The sequence below is a fragment of the Terrapene carolina genome, unplaced genomic scaffold (assembly GCF_002925995.2).
Source record: "Terrapene carolina triunguis isolate 2854851 unplaced genomic scaffold, T_m_triunguis-2.0 Scaffold51777, whole genome shotgun sequence".
In the NCBI taxonomy this organism is placed as follows: Eukaryota; Metazoa; Chordata; order Testudines; family Emydidae; genus Terrapene; species Terrapene triunguis.
In genome coordinates this window covers 1-13,502 of record NW_020716128.1, presented here as the reverse complement: position 1 = coordinate 13,502, position 13,502 = coordinate 1, and the positions used below count along the sequence as shown (strand labels likewise).

At 54.3% G+C, this 13,502-nt stretch overlaps 1 protein-coding gene across 1 annotated transcript; it reads left to right on the top strand.

Moving 5' to 3' along the window:
• The first annotated feature begins 456 nt into the window (after nucleotides 1-456).
• On the top strand, nucleotides 457-5,158 carry LOC113405963 (immunoglobulin superfamily member 1-like). Its single transcript, XM_029914472.1, has 5 exons — nucleotides 457-487; nucleotides 2,214-2,498; nucleotides 3,114-3,404; nucleotides 3,855-3,941; nucleotides 5,028-5,158. Exons 1-5 carry the CDS (start codon nucleotides 457-459, stop codon nucleotides 5,156-5,158), a joined length of 825 nt encoding a protein of 274 aa, XP_029770332.1.
• The last annotated feature ends 8,344 nt before the right edge of the window (nucleotides 5,159-13,502 follow it).

Below are 13,502 nucleotides of genomic sequence, written 5' to 3'. Positions count from 1 at the left end.
TTTCTACCCGCCGATTCAGGCGGGTAGTGTAGACCTAGCCTAAGTTGCTTTCAGTTTAAGTCTGCGGCTTTGGGGCATCTGGTTCAGACCCTGGGTCTGTGTTGGAGCAGACTGGCGTGTCTGGCTCAACAAGACACGGTGCTGGAGTCCCAGGCGGGCAGAGGGAAAGCAGGGGCAGAAGTGGTCTTGGCACATCAGTGGGCAGTTCCCAAGGATTCTGTGATCAAACCGGTCACACGTGGCACTTTGCCAGAGTTTTGCAGAGACCTCTGCTTATTTTGGCTGCACTATATTTGGCCGGTAGATGAGAGACAAGGTGTGATGGACACAGGAAGAGATGAGACATCGTCGGTTTCCTGTAGCTGAAGTGACCGGCTGAGTTTCTTATTTGGGGCTTGGTGGAGCTCAGCACTGGGGTGTTGGTGGCAGCGCTGAGGGGCCCCTTGCTGCCCCATCATGGCGTCTGCTCTCACCGTCCTCTTCCTTGGTGAGTATCGGAGACAGCCAGGGCATGTGCCCATGGGGGGGTGGAGATCTGAGACCAGGATGTTCTCTGGGAACTGGACCCTAACGAGCCGTCTCCTTTCCAGGCTGCTGGCTGGCTGCCGGGTGGAGCAGGGTGTCTGGAAGTTTGTATCTGTGGGCCTGGGGAAACTTTAATGTTAAGGATGGGAGAGGGGGGTGGGGACAAAAGGAGCTGACCCCAGAAATTTCCCCTCAAAACTCAGTTCAACCTCCTAGTATTGACCATGGGGGACTGAGATCAGAACCCAGCCCTGTCCCCATAGCGTTCAGGGGTGACTCCAGATTGACCCCGGGGGGCTGAGGTCAGAACCCAGCCCACAGGTTTCCTGTGGAGTCCTACTCCTGGGGGAATTCTACACAAAATATCTGAAAATTCAGCAAAATTCTGCATATTTTATTTGTCAAAATAACCCAATATAATCCTGCCAGTTTCAATTATTTTGGTCATTTATTTCAAAATATCTGTCAGCGAGTATGTCTGTAACTATACAGACCCCAGCCCCCAAAAAAAGATTCTGGTAATTTTTTTTTGACAAATAGTTTCCTCTCTAGGCATATTAACATAGAACCTTGAGAAATTCATTTAAATCACACGACAGAACTGTAAAAAGCAACAAAGAGTCCTGTGGCACCGTATAGACTAACAGATGCATTGGAACATAAGCTTTCGTGGGTGAAAACCCACTTCGTCAGACGCATGGGGGTATTCACCCACGCATGACAGAACTGTATTTCCTGCACCCGACTGAAGTAGTGGAAAGGCTTGGGGGAGTCAGGGGTAACAGAGAAGGTGAGGGAGAGGGAAGGAGCCTGGGAGTGAACCTGGAAGGTGGTGGGTGTGGGCGGGAGAAGGTTTTTTTTAGGCAGGGGGATTGTTAGGGAGCTGGGAAGCCTCCTCCATGCAGACCCTGGCTGACCTGAAGCCTCTCCCATTCAGTCAGGCACATCAGCCCCTGTCCCACAACCTCCATCCCCATGTGTCCCTGCAGCCCCCCTGCCCCCTCCCCAGACTCAACGCTGTCACCCCACTAGCTCCTGAGCCCCAGTCTGTGACCCCCCCCAGCAGCCCTGGGTGCCCCACTCTGCCCTAACCTGGCTCTGCGGCAGGTGCTGTGATGAACTTCTGCTCCTGGGGGAATTCTGCAGCACGGGGCAGGCAGAGAATGTTTTTCCCCACAGAAAATACATTCTGCCCCAGAAGTGCTGCGGTTCCGCCTTTTGCCCACCAGGGGCCACTGTGGCCCCAGAACAGCCGGCTCCGTTCATGCTGTTGGCTGCTCTGGCACCACAGCGGCCTCCAGTGGGCAAAGGGTGGAACTGCAGCACTTCTTGGGCAGAATATATTTTATGCAGGAAAAAACAAAATTCTGTGGGGAAAAATGAATTCTGCACATCCTAGAGTTGCCAACCCTCCACGGTTGGCCTGGAATTTCCAGGAATTAAAGATGAATCTTTAATGAAAAATTATGTGATGTGATGAAATCTCCAGGAATACAGCCAACCAAAATTGGCAACCCTAGCGCGTCCACAGATGTGCAGAATTGCCCCAGGAGTAACAGACTGTGGATGCAGTGAGGTGTCTGTTAGCCCTAGCGCTGTCCCTGGGGCTGGGCACTAAGGGCAGGTTACAGACACACGGGGAGGGGTTTATGTCTCCCCATCTCAGTCCTGTTTGTGTGTGAACGTAGAGCTCCCTGTGCCTGGACCCTCCATCTCCGTCAGCCCCAGCAGTGTGATCGCCCCGGGGGGAGCCGTCACCATCCGCTGTCAGTGTCGGTGCGAGGCCAGGAGGCTATTGCTGTATAAAGGTGGAATCCGAATCCGGGAGCTGGATGCTGATGGGGATGGGGGTGAATTCACCATCCCCAGCGCCAGACGGGAAGACTCAGGGAGCTACAGCTGCCAATCTCACTCTGGATCAGATCCACCCAACTGGTCGGATCCCAGTGATTCCATGCGGATTGTTGTAGCAGGTGAGAGGTCCGGCTTGGCATCCCCACTCCCAGCCCTACAGCCTGCCAGACCCACAGAGGGTCTCTGGACAATGGAGCCTTCAGAGCCAGGCTCTACCCTGAACCCTGGGCTCAGCAGAGGGGATGCCTGGCCAGGGAGCGAGGACGGAGTCACTGTGGGGTTCCCCAGCTACTGGAGCTAGGGGGATGAGGGAGGGGGGATCCCTGCCCCCAGGCAACCTTGGGGTATCACTGAACCTGCCTGTGCTTCCATTTCCCCTTGGAAGAATGGGGGATAATTATCCTTCTTCACCTTTTGTCTGTGTGCAGCACTCAGCACCTCTGACTCCCAGCCCTCTCCCAATCTAGCCACTAGACCCCACTGGGGCTGGGGTAGAACTCAGGCATTCCAGCTCCCAGGTTGCGGTGCCCCATTAATTAGATAGACGGGTACAGAGGGGTGCTCTGGATTTAGGTCCTCGGGCAGTTTCGGGTGTAGCTCCCAGGAATCTCTGGGATCTCGGAGAGGTTCCTCTGGCTGGGTTTTCTCCCAGGGGCCCCGTCTCTGTACGGCGAGGATGGGGCGCGGTGACTGTGCCGGGGTCTGTCTCACAGCCTGTCTCCTTCTCACTGCAGAGCTCAGCTACCCCAAACCCTCCATCTCCCTGCGCCCCAGCGAGGGGGTCACCCTGGGGGGAGCCGTGACCATCCGGTGTCGGGGTCGGCACCAGAACGTGAGGTTCCTTCTGTACAAAGATGGAAACCCGAATCTGCTGCAGGACGTGGAGCCGGCTGGGGACATGGCTGAGTTTCCCATTCGCAACGTGAGCCGGAGACGTGGAGGGAACTACCGCTGCTCTTATCGCTCCAAATCAGACCGGCCTGTCCAGTCTGAGCCCAGCGACCCCGTGGAGCTGGTGGTAGCAGGTGAGGAGCCCGGCTCAGCAGCCCCGCTCCCAGCCCCGCACCCAGGCAGCCTCTGTGGGGATCTCTGTGCTGATGGGACGCTCAGAGCCAGGCTCTGCCCTGAGCCCTGGGGCCCACTGGGGGGGGGGGGGGTTCACTATCGGGGGAAGCAGCAGCTGCTGGCGGTTTGGGACTGAGGGAGGGGGGATCCCTGCCCCGAGGGGGAGCTGCAGAGCAGGGGGGCTTTTGCCAGGGGTTGCTCCCCCAGCTGCCCCTGCTCTGGGGATGCACAGAGGAGTCGGGGCCCAGGGGCTGCCCACCCGGCGGGGGCTGCAGCGCTGAATCCCCCCCCCCCCCAGCCCGGACAATTAAAGCCGTAAGAAACACCGTGTTGTGGGCCGGCCAGTGTCACCATTTCAGCCTCTTCCCACCCGGGCCTGGGTGCTCGGTTCCATCCATCTCCCTTCTCAGCCGATGCTCGTTTTAATCCCACAGCGGGAACCGACCCAGCTGGGTCCCCGCAGCTGTATCAGCCCCCGACGGAGCTGGGGGGAGAAGGTGAGTGGGAGAAATGGAACAATTCATCCCTCAGAGAACAGGGCTCCCGGCTCAGATGCTGTAATGATGCTGGCTTTGGTGGGACACTTCTGAGAGTGTCAATTCATGACAGATTGCTTAGCGCAGGGCAGTTACAGCCCCAAAATGGAGTCCCTTTACTTTTAAGGCAAACCAAACCAGCCAAACAGAGAGGACTTTGGTTTCACCCCACTGGCTAACCATAAGTCACACAAGCAATTCCCTCAGACACTCCAGTTCCCCACTATCATCACCAGTGCCACGCGTTATGGGGGTGAATTGTTATAAAAACCAATACCCCAGTAAAAGAAGAAAGGTTCTCCCGATCCCAAAGGACCAAGCCCCAGCCCCAGGTCAATGTACAAATCAGATCTTACCCACAAATCACGCTGTTGCCAATCCTTTAGGATCTAAAATCTAAAGGCTTATTCATATGTAACCCTTCTGCCCGTCAGAGTTGACAGCAACAAGGGCCGGGTTCAGTATCTAGGGGTTCCTTTTCAATAACACAATGTAAAACCGGCTCGAGCCCCCACCCAGGGACCTGGGACAATTACATACCACCGGTGATGGGTTGGATCACAGAAACCCCCTTGGGTACTGCCACCTGATGTGCTGAGACTACCTCTGAGTCTGTTTTCCCTGCCAGCTTGGGACTTCAGGGCCTTGAGCCAGACACGCCTGCCTGCTACAAACACAGACCCAGGTCTGAACCACGTCCCTCAAAAGCTGCAGGCTTAACTGAAAACAGCTTAATAAGACCCTCAGGCTCTGATTGTCCCCATCCCCTGGCCAAGTACTGGGGTGCTGGGTGTCTTGGGGGCAGTTCATCCACCTGGGAGCTCCCTTCACCGGAGAAGCTGAGGCTCAGCCCCAGGGACAGCAGGACACGGCCTTCCCTGAGGGGTCCAGCCTCAGGGAGGCTCCAGAGATGCCGCACCTGGGAGAGCCCCAGAGGGGGGCTGCACTGGACCTGCTGGATGGGGGGGGGGTTGGGGGCTCCACTCCCGGGGCAGTTGCTGATCTCCCCATCCGAGCCACCAAGTGACTCTTCCCTTCCCCCCACAGCAGCCCCCTCGGGGCACCTGGATTTCACCCACGCCAACATCACCCACCTGGCGGTGGGCGCCGTGGTCCTGCTCATCCTGGGGCTTATCCTGGCTGAGGCCTATTACAGCCGCCCGAGGGAGGTGCCCTAGGTGAGGTGACCCCCCCCCCTTCTGTGCCCCTGCTCCCCCCAGGGCGACAGAGGCCCCTCTAACCCACCATCTCTTTGAACCCCCAGGAGCCTGGATTCAGCCATGCGGAGAAGAGAATCTCCCCAGGGGCGAGCCGCTTCCCCTTCCCCTTGGGGGGCTGAGATGCCGGCACATCCCCCCCTGTCCCCAAACACCCCTGCCTCTCCCCCAAATAGCTCCCGACCTGACAGCGGCACCCCAGGATTGAAGCCCTGATGCTGCCAGCACCAGCCCCTGTGGTACCAGCTAGAGGAGCCGCCCCTTGGCTGGGCATATCGGGCTCCCCACCGAGCAGCCCCTGGAGGGCGCCGGGGTCCCACTTGCTGGCCCAGCCGGGCCAGTCTCTACTCAGGGCTGTCAGTGGGGAGCGGGACCATAGCAGGGCTCAGCATGGGGAGGGCACCACCTGCATCTGCGGGGGGCCCAGAGCACTGGGGGGCCGGGCACTCAATAACTAGCCCCTCCCTGGTGCTTCAGAGGGGATGAACACAACAGGGAATCAGCGAGCGATCCATCCCTATCGTCCACTCCAATTTCTGTTGAACAGAGGCTAGAGACACTCAGAGTATGGTGTTGGATCCCTGCCCATCCTGGCTAATAGCCATTGATGGACCTATCCTCCAGGAACGTATCTAGTTCTTTTTTGAACTTTGTTATGATTTTGGCCTTCACAACATCCCTGGCAAAAAGTTCCATGGGTGACTGTGCGTTGTGTGAAGAAATACTTTCCTTTGTTTGGTTTAAACTTGCTGCCTATTAATTTCATTGGGTGACCCCTGGTTCTTGCATTAAGTGAAGGGGTAAATAACACTTCCTCATTCATTTTTTTCCCACACCAATCAAGTTTTTATAAGCCTCTATCATATCCCCTCTCAGTCGTATCTTTTCCAAGCTGAAAAGTCCCAGTCTTTTTAATCTCTCCTCCTATGGACTCTGTTCCATACCCCTAATCATTTTTGTTGCCCTTTTCTGTACCTTTTCCAATTCCAATCTATCTTTTTGGAGACGGGGTGACCAGAACTGCATGCAGTTTTTTTTTGCCAGACTGATCAGCTAAGCCAATACTGGCAACATATATGAAAAGGCTGCAAACCACCGTACCTCCGGACTGCATCAAAATGCAGAAAGCCTTATAAATCAGTAAGGGTCAAAGCCAATTTTAGAAGAACTTAATGAGGCTGTTAAGAATGCTGGAGACACAACTCAGTTTATGCGAACTAACATGGCTGTCACATCATACTTTCTATTTAAGCAAGAGATACCACACACTACAAACTGGAGGCCAATGTTAAGTGCATTGTCACTTGTTCATCCTGAAGTTGGACATTGGTTTCGAACAAGACTGGCAAATGCTCGCTATCTTTCTGCAAGAAACTCAACTGACTCTCTAGAAGCAGGCAGTGCAACAGTGAAAGACTCAGCAGTTGAAAAAGTGAAGAACTCTCCCACCATATTCAAAATATGGGCATACATGGCTGATGAATGCACCGATGCAAATGGGCATCAAGTATTAAGACATTGTGTACGTTATCTTGATGTCTGTGGTAGGCCAGTAGATGCATTCTAGATGTTCAGGTTTAGAAGACACATTGGCTGCATCTGTGACATCTTAGAAGAGTTAAATGCTTGTCAAATGGCTGCTTGTGCATCTGATGGAGCTGCAAACTTCTCTAGAAAACATAGTGGAGTCAAAGTTTTGGTCAGAGACAACTGTAACCCTAATCTCAGCTGAAAAGCACGGGGGGCTTGGGACTGGAGAGAGAGAGCAGGCAGAGCCCACCTGAATGCAGGAGAGACTTAGGCCTGGTCTACACTAGGCTTTTATGTCGAATTTGGCGCCGTTACATCGAATTAACCCTGCACCCGTCCACACCACGAAGCTATTTAGTTCGAAATAAAGGGCTCTTAAAATCGATTTCTGTACTCCTCCCCAACGAGAGGAGTAGCGCTAAATTCAAAATGGCCATATCGAATTAGGCTAGGTGTGGATGGAAATCGACGCTAATAGCTCCGGGAGCTATCCCACAGTGCACCACTCTGTTGACGCTCTGGACAGCGGTCAGAGCTCGGATGCTCTGACCAGCCACACAGGAAAAGCCCCGGGAAAATTTGAATTCCCTTTCCTGTCTGGGCAGTTTGAATCTCATTTCCTGTTTGGACATCGTGGCGAGCTCAGCAGCACTGGCAACGATGCAGAGCTCTCCAGCAGAGATGGCCGTGCAATCGCAGACTAGAAAGAGGGCCCCAGCATGGACTGATCGGGAAGTCTTGGATCTCATCGCTGTGTGGGGCGATGAGTCCGTGCTTTCAGAGCTGCGCTCCAAAAGAAGGAATGCAAAGATCTACGAGAAGATCTCTAAAGCCATGGCAGAGAGAGGATACAGCCGGGATGCAACGCAGTGCCGCGTGAAAATCAAGGAGCTGAGACAAGGCTACCAAAAAACCAAAGAGGCAAACGGATGCTCCGGATCCCAGCCCCACACATCCCGTTTCTACCAGGCACTGCATTCCATTCTAGGTGCGGCCGCCACCACTACCCCACCCGTGACCGTGGACTCTGAGGATGGGATATTGTCCGCGGCCGGTTCCTCGTCGGACATGTTAGCGGACGGGGAAGATGAGGAAGGAGATGAGGAGGACGAGGCAGTCGACAGCGCTTGTACCGCTGATTTCCCCGACAGCCAAGAGCTCTTCATCACCCTTACCGAGATCCCCTACCAACCGTCCCCAGCCGTTACCCCGGACACAGAATCAGGGGAAGGATCAAGCAGTAAGTGCTTTAAACATCTAAACTTTTATTTTTAACAGAACTGGAATATTTAAAATATTAACAATGGGTTTTTCTTGAAGTGATTTAAACATCTAAACTTTTATTTTTAACAGAACTGGAATATTTATAATATTAACAATGGGTTTTTCATGATTTCTTTGCCTTAGGCGATAAAATTTTTAGTCCCAACTATTTAAAAAAAAATCTAACAAAGTCCGGTTTTTCATGATTCTGCTGCCCAAGACGCTTCACTCTTTAGTCCCTGCCAGTGCAGCTACACCAAAATCCGGTCTATATGTCCGGGGATAGAGACGAAATCCTCATGGGAGATCTCAACATAGGTCTCCTGGAGGTAATGTTCAAGCCTGGTCATCAGGTTCCTGGGGAGAGCGATTTTATTGGGTCCTCCATGGTACGAGACGTTTCCTCGCCAGGAGACAATCAAATACTCAGGGATCATTGCACGGCAAAGCATGGCGGCATACGGCCCTGGTTTTTGCATGCTTTCCCTAAGCATGCGTTCCTTCTTGCTGTCCGAGATCCTCATCAGGGTGATGTCGCTCATGATGCCCTGCTTTGAATTAGGGAGGGGAATGTTAGTATTGGGACTGCTTTACAGCCACGCGGTGGAGGCGGGAGAGGGGCAGCATACAGGGATATTTCCCTGGGACAGCCGCGAGGGGGTGGCACAGGGGCAGAGTTCATGCTTGCCGGATTGCTGGCAGCAGAGACTGGCTTTGCTTTCAATGTGAAAGGAGGCCAGTGCTACTATTAAAGTTTTAAGCAGCCACAAGTCTACGGCTTACCATGTTTGCCTGCTACACAAGTTGAGGTGTCCTGCCCCGCTTCTCAGATCGCCACTGCAAGACCCCAGGCACTGAAGGCGAGGTCCGAAAATTCGACCTTGTCCTGAGTGCGCATGTGAGAGGTGCAGTGCATGGTCTTGTTCACAGCGAAAGACTATGTTCTTTGTTCACAACTTCATTTAGCTGTCTCAGGAATTCACTCCCTTTTTCCCATTCCCACAGACACATCTGCGACTGTCTCCCAACCCAGCCTGGCATCACACTCCCAGAGGCTAGCGCAGATTAGGCGGAGGAAGAAGAAGACGCGTGAGGACATGTTCTCAGAACTAATGTCCTGCTCCCGAGCCCAGGCAGCCCAGCAGACACAGTGGAGGGAGAACTTGTCCGAAATGCACCGAGCAGTCATGGAACGGGAGGAGAGGTGGCGTCAGGAAGACCAGCAGGCGACTCAAACGCTGCTTGGACTAATGAGGGAGCAAACGGACACGCTCCGGCGCCTTGTGGATGTTCTGCAAGACCCGAGGCAGGAGGACAGAGCCCCGCTGCGGTCTATCTCTAACCGCCCTCCCCCGCCACCAAGTCCCACACCCCCCTCACCCAAAGTCCAAAGAAGGAGGGGCAGCAAGGGCCGTTAAAACTTTCAGTCAACCCCTGCAGACTGCTCTAGCAGTCTTGGGCTCTCATTCCCCAAAATTGGAAAAGTCCTTTCCTACCCACCTCACAGAAGCCCCCATGCAAGTTTCACCCCCCTCGTTTCATGTGTGGTTCATAATAAAATATTCGTTTCTGTTAATTACTGTTTCCATGATTTTCTTTTGGAGGAGAGTCTGTCTGAAGGGGGGGGAAGGGGCTTGGTAATTGGACAGGACAGTCACCTTTAGCAGGGTACAGAGGCGGGGGCAGGTCCAGCATCAGGACACATACACAGTGCAGTCACTAGTTGCCCTGGTCAGTCTGGGAGGTGGTTTTCATGTTCTGTGGGGGGGGGGTAGCTCTGTGACTTTGTGGCGGGGGAGGGCAGTTACAGATCTTATGCAGCGGTCCTTATCCTGGATCACAGAGCCACGCAGCAGGGGATCTGTAACCCTCCTCCCCCTGCCAGAAAGTCACATATCCGACACATACACGCAGTCCTGCCCAGGAGTGCTGGCAGGCTCCGTTGAAACAACCAGTCCACCACTGCGGAGCCTGTCATTCCGGGAGTTTAGAAGCATCATTTGCATCAGAACACAAAACCCGCCCCCCGCCACAGTCTGCATCCCCGGTTTAAAACATTCCCGCAAAAACAGTAATAAAGACAACGGTGTTCATTAACAAAACAGAACAGATTTTATTTTTTGGGAAGGGGGTGAAGGGGGTATGTAGCTGGAGAGGATAGTCAACATTAACTGGGTAAAGAAACGGGGGCAGGTTCAGCTTCTCTTTAAACAAAGTTAATAGTCACAGGTTACCCTGCTCACTGAGGAACCTAGCTTTCAAAGCCTCCCGGATGCACAACGCGTCCCGCTGGGCTCTTCTAATCGCCCGGCTGTCTGGCTGGGCGTAATCAGAAGCCAGGCTATTTGCCTCAACCTCCCACCCCGCCATAAAGGTCTCCCCCTTGCTCTCACAGAGATTGTGGAGCACACAGCAAGCTGATATAACAATGGGGATATTGGTTTCGCTGAGATCACAGCGAGTCAGTAAGCTTCTCCATCTCCCCTTGAGACGGCCAAAAGCACACTCCACCACCATTCTGCACTTGCTCAGCCGGTAGTTGAAGAGTTCTTTTTCAGTGTCCAGGGCGCCAGTATAGGGCTTCATGAGCCAGGGCATTAGTGGGTAGGCTGGGTCCCCGAGGATCACCGGTAGCTGTCCGGCGTTGCAAGCTTCCAGAGGGCTATGGCCACTCGCTTCTGGACAGTCAGGGCTGCTCGCATCCGGGCGTCATTGCGCTTCAGGGCAGGGGACAGCAAGTCACAAAGTTCAAGGAAAGTCCCCTTCCGCATGCGAAAGTTTCGCAGCCACTGGGATTCATCCCAGACCTGCAGCACTATGCAGTCCCACCAGTCCGTGCTTGTTTCCCGGGCCCAGAATCGCCGTTCCACAACATCCACATGACCCATTGCCACCGTGATGTCCTCGGCGCTGGGTCTCGTGGTTTCTGACAGCTCTGTGCTACTCTCCGACTTCAGGCCCTCACGGTGGTGCCGTAGCCTCCTCTCCTGATTTCTCTGCATCTGCCTCAGGGAAAGGTGTATGATAAGCTGCGAGGCGTTGAGAACGGCCACAACTGCAGCGATGGTCGCAGCGGGATCCATGCTCGCAGTGCTGTGGCGTCCGCGCTGTTATTGACCAGAAAAGTGCGCGAACTGATTTCCCGCCGGCGCTTTCAGGGAGGGAGGGAGGGCGGTAGTGACGGACGGATGACGACAGTTACCCAAAAGCACCCTCGACACATTTTTTTACCCAGAAGGCATTGGCGGCTCGACCCAGAATTCCAATGGGCAGCGGGGACTGCGGGAACTGTGGGATAGCTTCCCACAGTGCACCGCTTCCAATGTCGACGCTTGCCCCGTTAGTGTGGACTCACAAAGTCGAATTACTGTCCTTAGTGTGGACACACACGTTTGACTTTGTAATATCGATTCCACATATTCGATTTAAGTGAAATCGAACTACTCTCGTAGTGTAGACATACCCTTAGATGTACTGTGCTGAGGGAGGCCAGGCCTGAGGCCCTGAGAGTTTCCTGTGCTGTGTTCAGACACTCAATAAACCCTCCTGTTTTACCCTGGCTGAGAGTCGCTCTGGGCTAGAGAACAGGGTGGCATTATTCCCTCTGTAAGTGGAGGCCCCGGGGGTCCAGAGCGAGTGGACTCACTGTGGGGGCCCATGACGAGAAACAGGTGTGCTAAGGCTCTGAGAGCTGCGGTTCCAGGAGGTGGAGGGGCTTAACCCCCGAGAGAGAGTGGGCCCCCAAGAAAGGCTGTCTCACTGAAGGGGGTTCCCCCCACGGACCACACGGGGCCAAGAGTGGGCACGGCATGTGAGTCCGTGACAGTCCTGAGTTCAGAGGCAGACTTCTTAAGATGGTTCGTTATATCTTGAGAAATCCTCTTGTGCCATCTCTGTTTGCTGTTCTGAGTTCCAGCTCAGATAACTGAAGCTATTCCTGGCTACGTTCTGGTGTGAACCCTGGCAAAAATCTGGGAGGAGGCATGTGATCCTCTATCTCCCCCCCGCCCCCACACACACACGTGTTGGCTCAGGAAGACACGGCACCAGGTACCAAGAGATGCGGATCCATCCCCAGGGGCCCGGCCAGGCATGGAGGGCAGAGAGTGCTGGGCATGGAGGTTCGGGTCGGTCAGTCACCCCCCCATGTGATATAGGGGTACGGGAGTGTGTGTGTGTGTGTGTGTGTGTGTGTGTTAAGGAAATGCAGGGACCCAGTGAGCGGGGAGCCAGTGGATGGGGACCCGGTGGCTGAGCTGTGTCATCGAAGGGCGCCAGGCACAGAGCTGGCAGGGAGAAAGTCCCGTTGAGACGGGACAGAGATGGCAGGAACAGGAGGAGGCAGACAGAGGAAAGACAGAGGCATGAGGGGGAAAGATACAGGCCGAACCGGGCAGTGAAACACGAAGAAAAAAGAGTCTCTAAGTTACCAAAGCAATTGTTAGAAAAGTAAAGCACGAATGAAACGTGACGGAACCAGCTGTGAGCAAAGGGAAACGGGCTGAAGAAATGAGGAGGAAGTGAGCTGGAGCGACAGTAAAGCAAATAGTACGGACAAAACGTCCGCCCAGCACCTTCAGGTGCAGCGACAGGAAGAAACTGCCTGAGAGCAAAGGGACTCTAGATAAAGCAGCGGAGGGACAGTAGTCCAGTTGAGAAGCCGACCCATCGCCTGGAGAAATCGCTGCAGGTATCTGAGCTGGAACTCAGAGCAGCAAACAGAGACGGCGCAAGGGGATGGCTCAAGACACAACAAACCAGCCTAAGAACAGAGAAGCCGTGAAGGGACCGTAGAGCGGTGGGGTTCTGGCCTAGTGCCTTGGACGTTCTAACTCCAGATCCTGGTGCTCCAGGAATGTAAATTGAAGTGGGTTTAATTCAGCCAATGGTAGTTACTGTCCAGGCAAGCTCAGCAATACAGTAACTCCTCACTTAACGTCGTTGTTACGTTGCTGGGGGCTGGAGTAGGGTGACCACATGTCCCGTTTTTAAAGGGACAGTCCCGGTTTTGGGGACTTTTTCTTATATAGGTGCCTATTACCCCCCACCCCTTGTCCCATTTATTTACAGTTGCTCTCCTAAGCTGGAGTGGGTGTGTGTGTGGGGGGGTGTTGCTGGATTCCCTGGATAGGGGTGAGGCAAGAGCAGCTCTCCAGAGCGCCGTGCTGGACAGGACAGACCATGTCAGAACATCTGGGAAGGGGGGGGGGGGGTTGTGGGGGGCATCTCTGCCCCCTCGTGGCTGGGATCAGAATGGTTTGGTCTGTGTGTGTTGGTGTTGGCACACGCACATACACACTAGGGTGACCAGTGAGCAAGTGTGAAAAATTGGGATGGGGGTGGGGCATAATAGGAGCCCATATAAAAAAAAAAGCCCCAAATATTGGGACTCTCCCTATAAAATCAGGACATCTGGTCACTCTAACACACACACACCCCGACACGGGTGTCTCTCTCCCCTCCCTGCCCCAGGAGCCCGACCCCAGCACTGAGGGATTCACCTATGCCAACC

Bases quoted from the DNA above. Each gene is read 5' to 3' on its own strand.
- LOC113405963 (XM_029914472.1), top strand. From the start codon at position 457: ATGGCGTCTGCTCTCACCGTCCTCTTCCTTG. The intron at 488-2,213 runs GTGAGTATCGGA...GTGTGAACGTAG, and splicing joins TCTCACCGTCCTCTTCCTTG to AGCTCCCTGTGCCTGGACCC. The intron at 3,405-3,854 runs GTGAGGAGCCCG...CTCCCTTCTCAG, and splicing joins CGTGGAGCTGGTGGTAGCAG to CCGATGCTCGTTTTAATCCC.